This window comes from Canis aureus, chromosome 11, assembly GCF_053574225.1.
Source record: "Canis aureus isolate CA01 chromosome 11, VMU_Caureus_v.1.0, whole genome shotgun sequence".
Lineage (NCBI taxonomy): Eukaryota > Metazoa > Chordata > Mammalia > Carnivora > Canidae > Canis > Canis aureus.
In genome coordinates this window covers 46,218,650-46,230,778 of record NC_135621.1, presented here as the reverse complement: position 1 = coordinate 46,230,778, position 12,129 = coordinate 46,218,650, and the positions used below count along the sequence as shown (strand labels likewise).

Below are 12,129 nucleotides of genomic sequence, written 5' to 3'. Positions count from 1 at the left end.
CAGGGACACACCATACCATCGAATTACCGGATAGTAATTAGTTCAGGAAGCCAGGATACTTTGATTCTCAACACTGAGAAACATAGTGACCTGAGTCCAGATCCTGAAAAGCAAATTTTTGATGCCTATGCCTTATCTCAGTAATAGCCTTTTCATTATCAAAAGATAATGTGGAAAAGGAGAATATTGTGTTACTGTTTATCTTCATTTGGGTTCTTTTTCTTTCACTGTAGGGAAGTCCAAGCTCCTTGGGGCTGGGTCATCTGTTCACAATCCAAATTCAGGAAACATAACATTTTTGCAGACCATCTAACTCGGCCGAAGAGTGAGTTCAGAAGGAGCCTTATATTTGAAGCTAAAAAGTGAGATTCTTCTCCAGAAAATATGATCATAGTGGCAGAAACATTTGATATCTGTGACTGTCACTGCTACTATTTTAATTTAGGGCCTGTTGGTGCATAGCCATTGGCAGGACAATGGGTGGGGTATTGCTGTGTGCGAGGAAAGAAGGAAGGGACAGGCAGCAAGAGGGTGGATGACTAAGACGAGATGCTGCTGGAAAGGCCTATCAGCCCCCAGGGAGCAAGCAGATGGAGAGACCAGTTATCTGTAAAAGCCGAGTGGCCAGACAGTGAGGAGTGAAGAGACCTGTCTAACTGCACGTGTAGAGCAGCCCTCAGTTTTCCAGGATCCAGTAGGAGGCCATGATAGGGCAGGACACCTTCCTGGCCAGCACCTCAGGGTGCTACTACAGCACATCTTCCAGGCTGGTTGGAGGGCCCCAAGGATGTGGATTGGCTGTAGTTTAAGAGTTCTGGTGAAGACCTGGGAGAGCATTCCCAGGAAGGGAACAGGAGTTCTGTGGTGAGAGAACTGCAAAGACCAAAAAAGACCTTTATTTCCACTTTTTCCAGGAAAATGGTTTAAGGGATGAGTAAACAGTCTATTATGTCTTATAAATCTAAACAATGCTTTGGGAATTACGAAGCACTCGGTGGAGGGAAGATAGGTAGAGACCACCAGGAACTTGAACTGGCCCCAAGGGATGCTCGGGTTGTCTATTTCCCTGTGCCCTGCCAGCAGGCTACTGCTCCAGCTTGTTGGCACCCCTGTGCTGCTTGTCACTGCTTTGCTCTCCAGGAAGGGAGAAGGGGGATGCCACCAAAGATACTGCGCTTGGCATTATGAGCACTGCACTGTCTAGGCCTTGACATTCCTTTTTAAAAAAATTTTAATTAATTAATTAATTAATTAATTAATTAATTAATTTAAGACACACACAGAGAGAGAGGCAGAGACATGGGCAGAGGGAGAAGCAGGCTCCCTCTTGGGAGCCTGATGCGGGACTCGATCCCAGTACCCTGGGATCACGACCTGAGCCAAAGGCAGATGCTCAGCCACTGAGCTACCCAGGTGCCCCTTGGCCTTGACATTCTAATAGTGGTTTAGAGTGCACAGAGCCACAGGGGCATTAAGATTAATCATAGGTAACCAATGGACGCTCCCTGACCACACTCCCGCAATGCCTCAACGGTCCCTTCTAATCACAAATGTTTTGTGGCATCTATAAAGTTGGGTCACAGAGTTGGAGTTGCTTCAATGTGCTGTGTCTATTTCCACTGTCACTTAATGCTTTTTTCCCGATGTAACTAAAACATGACAAAAAGTAACTCTGCTTTTCTAATTAATTACACAGACTCTTTTCAACCAAACTTTTAGTTCCCTGGTTGGAACCATGAGGTAGCTTTCATGTTGCAATGAAAACAGAGTCCTTTTCCCCTGGAAGTTTCCAAGAGGAAGTATTTTTGTTCCCTAGAAAAGCAGGAGCGGAGTGAAAGACCCTCGGTTTAGCATCTGGATGCCAGTCGTGCTCTTTTCTGCAGGGCTTTTCCCCTAAAGCCAGTAAGAAGCCTCCATAAAGATAAACTTTCTTGAGACTATATGAGAGTTTCCTGTACCTACATGGCTCTTTCTCCAGTCTTTTTCCTGGGCCTGAGCATCCCAGTGTAGGGGGGTTGGGGGGGTGGCGCTCAGTAGACGTTGAATAAATGATTCCTCTCCGGTGCCTGAACCTGAGAATGTCTGCAGACCCAGCTACAACTCCACGTTCCTGTACCTTTCAGGTGTTGGCACTGAGCCTGTCATTTTCTGCTCAACTAAGGGAAACCACCTCACGTTGTAGGGAAGGAAAACAAAAAGCATCACCATATCCGTGGAGCATGTGACTGCTTGGTAGAAGACACAATTAAATGACATCCTTAACATCTCTCCTTTATCTTGAGACATAATCTTTTCCTGGGTGTTTGAAAGGAAACACTCAAGAATAACCCAGAAGCAAAAGAGATGAGAAAGTGTCAAGTCTCCTATTTATATGCAAACTCCTACTTATAATGATAGTAATAATTTAAAATGACAGGTAGCCAGGCTCATTGGACCCAGAGAAAGGATGGGAACACCCTGCAGAGGGTTGGGGGTGGAGGCCTTGGGGGCAGGATACCAGGTCCTCCAGCATTGCCTGAGGTCAACTGGGACCTATTCTAGGAGGCATTTGTGTATTTACTTGGTAGCTAGTGGGAGAACCAAGCCTCTTTGTACCAGTGGAAGGTGGTTAGAGGAATGGTTGGATAAGAAAGTGGGTGAGCTCAAGAGCATATTGATAACCAGTTACCACTTCTCCCATCTAGTGAGCAACATATGTGTTTAATACTGCCCAGGACCTGGCTTTTAGGGATTTGACTTGGTTTTCTCTCTTACACAGGAGTTTGGCACAAAGGGAATGGGGAGCATGGCTCAAGGTGGCTAAAGGGTTCTGAGATTCCCAGGCTTCAGGGTTAGAGTAGTGGAAAAGGTGTACTAGTCCTTCCTCCAACCAAAGCAGAGTATGTTCCAAGGCTCACTGAGGAATGTGTAATATCTCTACCTCTCTCTGTGTGTGTCTCTCATAAATAAATAAATAAATAAATAAATAAATAAATAAATAAATAAAATATTTTTTTTAAAAAGGAATGTCAAGGCCTTGACAGTGCAGTGCTCATAATGCCAAGCGCAGTATCTTTGGTGGCATCCCCCTTCTCCCTTCCTGGAGAGCAAAGCAGTGACAAGCAGCACAGGGGTGCCAACAAGCTGGAGCAGTAGCCTGCTGGCAGGGCACAGGGAAATAGACAACCCAAGCATCCCTTGGGGCCAGTTCAAGTTCCTGATGGTCTCTACCCATCTTCCCTCCACCGAGTGCTTCGTAATTCCCAAAGCATTGTTTAGATTTATAAGGCATAATAGACTGTTTACTCATCCCTTAAACCATTTTCCTGGAAAAAGTGGAAATAAAGGTCTTTTTTGGTCTTTGCAGTTCTCTCACCACAGAACTCCTGTTCCCTTCCTGGGAATGCTCTCCCAGGTCTTCACCAGAACTCTTAAACTACAGCCAATCCACATCCTTGGGGCCCTCCAACCAGCCTGGAAGATGTGCTGTAGTAGCACCCTGAGGTGCTGGCCAGGAAGGTGTCCTGCCCTATCATGGCCTCCTACTGGATCCTGGAAAACTGAGGGCTGCTCTACACGTGCAGTTAGACAGGTCTCTTCACTCCTCACTGTCTGGCCACTCGGCTTTTACAGATAACTGGTCTCTCCATCTGCTTGCTCCCTGGGGGCTGATAGGCCTTTCCAGCAGCATCTCGTCTTAGTCATCCACCCTCTTGCTGCCTGTCCCTTCCTTCTTTCCTCGCACACAGCAATACCCCACCCATTGTCCTGCCAATGGCTATGCACCAACAGGCCCTAAATTAAAATAGTAGCAGTGACAGTCACAGATATCAAATGTTTCTGCCACTATGATCATATTTTCTGGAGAAGAATCTCACTTTTTAGCTTCAAATATAAGGCTCCTTCTGAACTCACTCTTCGGCCGAGTTAGATGGTCTGCAAAAATGTTATGTTTCCTGAATTTGGATTGTGAGCAGATGACCAGCCCCAAGGAGCTTGGAGTTGTGATGGCTTCTCTTGACTTTCTGCAGGCAAATCCTTTCCTTCTGTCCATAAGGTCTCTGTGCCCATCTGGGATTCCAGAGTTGAGAACTCCAGGAAGTCTCCTTTTCTAATGCTAGGACCTATCCTGGGAATATCCCGTTATAAACAAAGATCAAATCAAAGAGATCATGGCCTCTGTGTTCCAGCCAAGACTCCTGAAGCTCTCTACGCTTTTACTCTGTCAGGCTTCAGCCTAATCAGTTAGACCATTGGTCTTTGTCCTTTCACAGCTTCCAGAGAAAATAGGGCTCTGTTATACAGCCATCATGCAATGTATATGGGGTTAATGTAACGCTGGCAGGAGGGTAAGGCTGGGGGACAGATTGCTATCTGACAAAATGTCAACATCTCAATCCTTTGGCTCTGGATTCACAGCAAAGACATCCCATTCAGCCTATCACAGCTTCTGTTAAATGCACATATAGTTCTGTTCTTTTGCACTTGCTCACAAATCCAAAAGTAACTATACACTTGCATTACCAGAAATCTAGGTTTTTATAAGAATTACAATGAATAGGGGGGAAAAGTCATCCCACCATCTACATAATCTTTTATAACTTGGGCTGTCCTTGCAAAGTCCTTAAGTTTTATACTACTCCAAACTGTCTTGTTTACTTAGCAGCAAAGTGACGCAATCATTACCAATCCATCACCATAGACTGGATCTTTCCTTCTAAATAAGTCTGAATGTAAGGGCCTCTAGTCAGACATATACTCACCTGTCTTCTGTTACCTCTTGTCCTTAGAGGCAGGCAGTCCATGACGCTTTATATAGAGTCTCTGTCCTGCTTCTTCTTTTTAAAAGTGTTGACTTCATCCTCTTATGAAAATATTTATGGCTAAGTCTCACAAGTTATAGTAATAATCACAATAATTACAAATACTTTGAACTTATATAGGGCCTTTTATTCAAGAATGTCCTGCCATTTTGCAGACATTAACCAATTAGTTCCCTACCATACCTCAGAAGGCGGATCATAGTATGTGGATTTATATTGGTACTTTCAGGCCAACACTTGCTTTTATTTGCACCAGCTTCTAGGAATAAAGGCAAATAAGAAAAGAAGAGGGAAAGAAGGGAAGGAGGGAGGGAAGAAAGGAAGGAGGGAAGGAGGGAAACAAGGGAAGAAGGAAAGAGGAAAAGAAAGAAGGAAAGAAGAAATTGAATTTGGAATGTCAAAAATTCATTCTTGATCTTTATTTCAGTCAAGCAGAATCACACCTTAGACAGGCTGAATGATGCCCTTTTATATACGTCTAGTACATAGAGTTTGTTCCCAAATGTCTACCTCAATAAATACTTTAAAAGGTTTTATATGAAGTTTCCAGGAAGGACTCTTTGGCCTAGATTGCCCAAGGGATGAGTTTCATAACTAAAAGAGGGAACCCTTTCTATCACCAACCACACCCTTTGCCCCATCTCTACTGAATGACTTGATTTTCCTCCAACACAGCCCAGCATTTGCTGTATGCCTTCTTCTTACAGGCTCTTCCCCCCATCTGATATGCCCTTAGAGACAGGGACTGTGTCTCATTTGTCTTTATAACCCCACCACCTGGGGCATCTGGGTGGTTCAATCAGTTAAGCGTCTGCCTTTCATGATCCCAGGCTCCTGGGATCAAACCCCATGTCTGTAACTGCCCCTTCCCCCGGCTTGTGCTCTCTTGTGTGCTCTCTCTCTCAAGTAAATAAATATAACCCTACCACCTAACACTGTACCTGACACATAGGAGATAATAAAACCTGTGGAATAAATGGCTTGCTCATTACTAACTTGTTTATCATCTGTGTCCTCTGCATCTCCTGCCTTCTCCCCTAGCCACCACCCTGCCACAACCAGAATGTAAGCCCTGGGCAATGACCTCAGCTGTTTCATTATGACTGAGTCTGCAGAGCTCAGATCAGAGCCTGGCACATTATGGGTGTTCGGTAAATATCTGTTGAATCAGTCAGGGCATGAAGAATTCCCACAAACTCACCCAGCAAGATTCAGATTGGGCCCCCAGTGCTGGATCCCAGGGTAAGCTTGCGTTGCTCATGTCTCATGCAGCCCTGTGAATATTTCTATCAGTGGGCCCATGACACTTTTTGTTTGCTTGTTTGGTTAGCCTGGAAACAGCTTGAGAGCAAAGATTGGGTCTTTTCCTGTATCCCCCAAATGGAATGTAGGAGATAGCCAATAAAAGTATATGGAAAGAATAAACAAATGAATTAAAGGATACTTATGAGTTGGGAAATAGCAGACTGGGCATTTGCAGCTCAGATTTGGGGGATTAGGATTTTGTTGTTCTCTATCAATGGCTGAGATGATGATCCAGACCTGGACTCCCAGGGAGTTCCTGACATTTAAGTCTAGGGAGGAGAATATGAGGATGCTGGTCTCCTCTCTGTTGTTGGCAGAGTTGCAATAAAAAACAGAGCAATAATGAACCCTGTTAAGAACCATATCCCTACCAACAACTGAAACCCTTTCTCTTTATTTTGTCTAGCACACACCAACAACTAAAATGTATTATAGCATGAGGAAATGTGGGAATGTCCTGACACCATGTGCAAAAGCACCAAGTCACCAAGGCTGATCTCACCCAGTACCCACGTTCCTGTGCTAAAAGGTTCTCCCTGGTGGGTAGCCAGCATGTTGCCAAGCCACAGCTCCTCAGACATGACGCCCACCTAAGCCTCAGGGTTGTTCAGTCCTCAGCCAGTCCCCATATGAACACTTCCTTCCGAAAGCCTGTATATCAAGAGAGAAGGCAGTGGGGTATCAGAAAAGCTTACTGCACTTAGACTTAAGTGAGACTAAATGGAAACAGCTCAAAATATTCCATGTCCTGCCCCCAGACCCAGGTGAGCAATGAGTGCCCTTACAGTTCTGATGCCAGCTATGACCTGCCTTTTTTTTTTTCCCATACCAGGCAATTCTTTGACACCAGCTGTGTGTTCTATGGTTCAACTCAATTCTGACACTACCTACCCAGAGACAACATCAGATCTCAGGTTAATGTCTCAGTCCTACAATACTGCCCCTACCCCACATCAGACACCAATCGCAAGACCAGGTTGTCACCTGTGTTTCTAATCAATAGGCTTTAAATCTGAGGATCTGAAGACCTCTCCTTAGGGTCAATTTGCTCACAGAACTCAGAGAAACATTTTATAGTGACTACGTTACTGGTTTGTTACAAAAGGATATAACTCAGGAACAGCCAGATGGAAGAGATTCACAGGGCAAGGTATGGGTACATGGTATAGACCTTCTATATTCTCTCCAGATGCACTACTGTCTCTGAATCTCCATGTTCACCAACCTGGAAGCTCTCCCAACCTCCTCCTCTTGGGTTCTTACGGAAGCATTACTTAACCACAACTGATTAAATCACTGGCCATGTAGCTTGAACTCAAGCTCAATCTCTCTCTCCTCCCCAGAGGTTGAAAATTCCAACGCTTTAATCACAAATTAGTGTCTTCCACTCCCCAACGCAGGCCCTATCCTCCATCCTCTGGAGCATCTAAAAGCCACTTCATTAACATAATAAAAGTCACCTTTATTGTCCTTATCCCTATGAAATTCCAAGGATTTTAGAAGCTCTGTACCAGGAATAGAGATAAAGACCAAATAGATATTTGTTGTTGTTGTTGTTTTAATAATCCAATGGTGTCTTTATAAGAATTGGAAGAGATACCAAGATGCATCCGCATAGAGAAAAGACCATTTGAGGACACAGCAAGAGGGTAGCCATCTGCAAGCCGGGAAGCAAGGGCTCCAGAGAATCCCAACCAGCCAACACCTCGATCTTAGACTTTCACCTTCCAAAATGTGACAAATAAATGTATGTTCCAACAACATATGGAACCCAAATATATATTTCTTATTACATATCACAATAGCTGACTCCCTCACCTCACTTCCGCCCCAGCCTACTTCACAGACACAAGATCTTCCCAGCTTGAGTTTGTGTCTTAAATGAATTTAGCTTTCTTACTCTTACCTTAAGGCTGGGTTCTGCATAGTATCCCTCCAAAGGAACACAAATCATTGACAAAATCCCCCAAAACAAATAGATAGCTTTACAGAAAATTATATTGAGAGGTACCAAGACAAGAATCATTCTGCACATCATCAAACTTCCTAAAAATCCTCTTTGCCCATCTATCTCTCCAAAGTTTCAGAAAGTATCTGCTCCCAACCACATTATTTCTTATCTAAAATGTCTCCTAAACAATATCTTTTCCCCCATCCTTCTCTCCTCCTGGTACCCCTTGGCATTTCCTAATACCTCCCTAAAGTAATAAATATTACAAGATTCTGCTACATATAGGTTGAAAGCATTTATTGAGCATATTGTGGAGATGTCCTGATTAAGTGCAGGCCAGCAGTGTGGACAGTAAAAGAATTCACTCAAGGTAGAACAAAGGAGATACAAATTTATTGAATACACTGCAAGGGAGCTCAGGGAGGACAGCAAAGAAGAGACTGTCTGCCGGGGGGAGGTGGTTGGGGGCCACAGTTTAGGACGGGGTGAGGAGGTATGAGGGCATATGGAATTTCTCCTTTTTTGATAATCTTAGGAACTGTGCCTTGTTGTAATTGACCACTTACGGCCTCTGGCTATTCCGAGGTTGGTTGCTCAATGAGTCTGTTTGCATCAGTTCCGTCACTGTGGGGCCTTTTGCCTTGATTAGGTTTCCATTGCTCAAGTCTTTTGCCTAAAAGTGGCCTCTAAACATCCCAGAATCTGTTGCAAATGTCATCTCTTTTACAACTTATTTAAACATCTGAGTTGACAGATGAGGAAAGTATCTTGCTTGGGAATAGAGGAGCTGAATTAAGAACCCAGCTTCTCTCTTCCCCTGGATGCTGGCAAAGGAGCATTAGCTCTTAAATTCTGGGCTGTTTCTTTTAGGCAGGTGCTTCCTGGACTACAGTTTTTTCAGCCTCCTGCCCTACTCAACCTTTCAACCACTGTCAGTCCTGAGTGGAGTTACTGTTTTTGGTTGCTATTAGTGTCTCTGAGAAATGGCTTCTCATGGACCCTGTTGATCCTATGATGAACTTTCAACTCCTCTCCACTGTACCTGCTTCCTCTAATCTTTTTTTTTTTTTTAAGATTTATTTATTTATTTATGATAGAGAGAGAGAGAAGCAGAGACACAGGAGGAGGGAGAAGCAGGCTCCATGCCAGGAGCCTGACATGGGACTCGATCCCGGGACTCCAGGATTGCATCCTGGGCCAAAGGCAGGCACTAAACCGCTGAGCCACCCAGGGATCCCCTAATCCTAAGAATCCTAGTGGTCTAAGGGGACATTGTCCATAAAGCCTCCGGGACACTGCAGAAAAATGACAGTTATGTTTTATTTTATTTATTTTTTTTATTTTTTAATTTTTATTTACTTATTATAGTCAGAGAGAGAGAGAGAGGCAGAGACACAGGCAGAGGGAGAAGCAGGCTCCATGCACCAGGAGCCCGACGTGGGACTCGATCCTGGGTCTCCAGGATCATGCCCTGGGCCAAAGGCAGGCGCCAAACCGCTGCGCCACCCAGGGATCCCGACAGTTATGTTTTAAAAGCATCCTCTGGCTGGCAATTAGATGGAGGTGAACAAGAGTTGAGATATTGCAGAAGACCAAGTGAGAGATGGTGGTTGCACGAGGATGTGAGTAAGAGACACGACTAGATGAAGGAGATGAGGGAAAGAGAGAGGGCATAAGCAACAAGCAGAATGGTGCTGAGTCTGGAATGTTAGAGGTGGAGAAGTTCTGCAAAAGAAAACTAAGAATTGGGTTTTAGATACTGGAATATTGCAGCATGACTTTTCCCAGGAACTGCCTCCATCTTCAATTCTCCTAAAACACAAGGGAGTAGCATGAGAGTAGTCATCTGCAACTTGACCCTGCCTCTTAGCCATAGTCTCTTGGGCCAGGGATGGGAAGATAATCTGAGCTGGACCAGGAGACACATGGAACCAATTTCTCTCCTAATTACTGAAACAAAAGACATGTTGATTTGATTATCTGTTGGTAGTTGACATCTAACTTGATATCAGATTTGATATCTGTTAGTAGACCAGGAGTGGGTAAACAGCAGCCCAAGGGCTATCACTTGTTTTGTGAATAATATTTTATTGGAATATAGCCATGGACATTCATTTGCATATTGTCTATGACTTTTTTTTTAAGATTTTATTTATTTATTCATGACAGAGAGAGAGAGAGAGAGAGGCAGAGACAAAGGCAGAGGGAGAAGCAGGCTCCATGCTGGGAGCCCGACGTGGGACTCGATCCCGGGTCTCTAGGATCGTACCCCGGGCTTAAGGTGGCACCAAACTGCTGGACCATCAGGGCTGCCCTCTATGACTGTTTTCACACTACAAGGTAGAGGTATTTGTGATAGAGACCACATGGTCACAAGTCTACCTGAGCCTTTAAGAAAAAGCTTACTGGGATCCCTGGGTGGCTCAGCAGTTTAGCGCCTGCCTTTGGCCCAGGGCATGATCCTGGAGACCCGGGATCGAGTCCCACATTGGGCTCCCTGCATGGAGCCTGCTTCTCCCTCTGCCTGTGTCTCTGCCTCTCTCTCTCTCTGTGTCTCTCATGAATAAATAAATAGAATCTTTAAAAAAAGAAAAAGCTTACCAACCCCTGTTCTAAAGTCTCCATTTTGTCTGAGGAATTAAAACAAGAAAAGCAGCTAGAGAGAAAAATGAAGTAGCTAGCTGCATAGGAGGAATGAAGAAGTAATAATTGAAGAGAGTTCTGACAACATCCTAACCACAGTTCCAAATGACCTTGAGGTCTAACCACATTTCTGTTCTCAAGTTCAGTAGAGACACTTCAATTGAATTATATTAAGTTCCTCTTATTATTTAAAATAATTTGAGTTAAGATAATGATATCTGCAAATAACAGTACTATCATTTAATTTACCCACTTATTAATCTCTCATTCATTCATTCATTTACAAATTTTAGAAAAAGCTTATTCTGTGTCAGGCACAATGCTAGGAATGGGCCATACAGGGGTGAGCAGCACAGCTATGGCCCTAGCCCTTGTGGAGCTTATATTCTAATATAATGAGTTAGGTTTCAGGTGGCTGTGAGACATCCTAGCAGACATGTCACAGTGGCATTTGAAGCTCAGAAGCGAGGTCTGGATGGATGACTATAAATTTGGGAGTCAGTGCTATACAGAGGGAAGTAAAGGCGGGAAAATAGAAGGCATTGCCTAGGAAGAAAGTGTCAGGTGAGAATTGAAGTATGCTCTTTAGCAGTCCCTGAGGAACCTCAATATTTAGGGATTAAGTAGAGGAAAAACAGCTGGAAAAGAAGCCCAAATAAGAGAGACTATAAAGGAGGGGAAAACCAGTAGAATATCATTAAAAAGAAACAACAGTTCCAAAATGAAGTCACTTATGTTAAGCTCCCCCAGCATTTACCACCTAACCTAACCACTCCATTCCCAGGAGTGGAGTTTTAAACCAAACAGTCAGGAACTTCCCTGATCAGCACTAGCAAGGTCATCTGCATAAGATCCTCTGCTCTTTTTCATCAGGGAAAGTAACATGGCTTTCCTCCCCCCCCCCCCCCCCTTTGCTTATAATCTCCTTGTCCCATGCCTTTCTGCCTATAAAAGCCTTTCATTTTAGGCAACTCCTCAGAGCATCCTTCTGTTGTCAGAGGGAACATTGCCAGATTCACGAATTGTTGAATAAAGCCAGTTAGATCTTTAAATTTACTCAGTTGAATTTTTGTTCAACAGTGTGATATCACAGAAGCCAAGGAGTTAGTGTTATCTTTGTCAAATGCTGTTGAGAAGATGAGACTGAAAAGAGATTAATTGCATTTAGCTACACAGAAGTCACTCAATACCAGGCAGCAGTAATCGTGATACAGGAGTATCAGGATTCATTCTATTGTAAGTAACTGATAATTTGACTCAATAAATATTTATTAATTTACATACGAGGACGCTCAGAGGTAGGCTAAGTTTCAGAGATGGTTTTTTTTTTCAGAGATGGTTTTTTTTTTTTTTTAATTTTTTTATTTATTTTATGATAGTCACACAGAGAAAGAGAGAGAGAGCAGAGACACAGGCAGAGGGAGAAGC

The 12,129-nt window shown here is 43.8% G+C and overlaps 2 protein-coding genes across 29 annotated transcripts in view; one reads left to right on the top strand and one right to left on the bottom strand.

The window, feature by feature from the left end:
* The window catches only part of LYG1 (lysozyme g1), a 35,927-nt gene that overhangs the window by 22,112 nt on the left and 1,686 nt on the right, over positions 1-12,129 (bottom strand). For 2 of the 10 annotated variants that reach the window (XM_077915086.1, XM_077915076.1), the window contains exons 1-2: positions 5,799-5,883; positions 4,986-5,058 (exon numbers count right to left, since the gene is read on the bottom strand). The exons of 1 other annotated variant lie outside the window; for it this stretch is intronic. The gene's annotated coding sequence lies outside the window, so the exon portion shown is untranslated. Of the gene's footprint in view, positions 1-4,742; positions 5,062-5,743; positions 5,763-5,798; positions 5,884-12,129 lie in introns of those variants that run through there. 7 more of the 10 variants (XM_077915082.1, XM_077915084.1, XM_077915077.1 and 4 more) reach the window with 7 other exon arrangements.
* Positions 5,909-12,129, top strand: part of LOC144324002 (uncharacterized) — a 61,296-nt gene continuing 55,075 nt past the window's right edge. For 4 of the 19 annotated variants that reach the window (XR_013389380.1, XR_013389379.1, XR_013389378.1 and 1 more), the window contains exons 1-3: positions 5,920-6,044; positions 6,514-6,646; positions 6,940-7,021. Coding sequence is in view for 1 of the 19 variants with exons in the window: in XM_077915092.1 (XP_077771218.1) it covers positions 5,981-6,044 (64 nt within the window). In the remaining 18 variants the exon portion in view is untranslated. The other 15 variants (XR_013389384.1, XR_013389383.1, XR_013389382.1 and 12 more) reach the window with 9 other exon arrangements.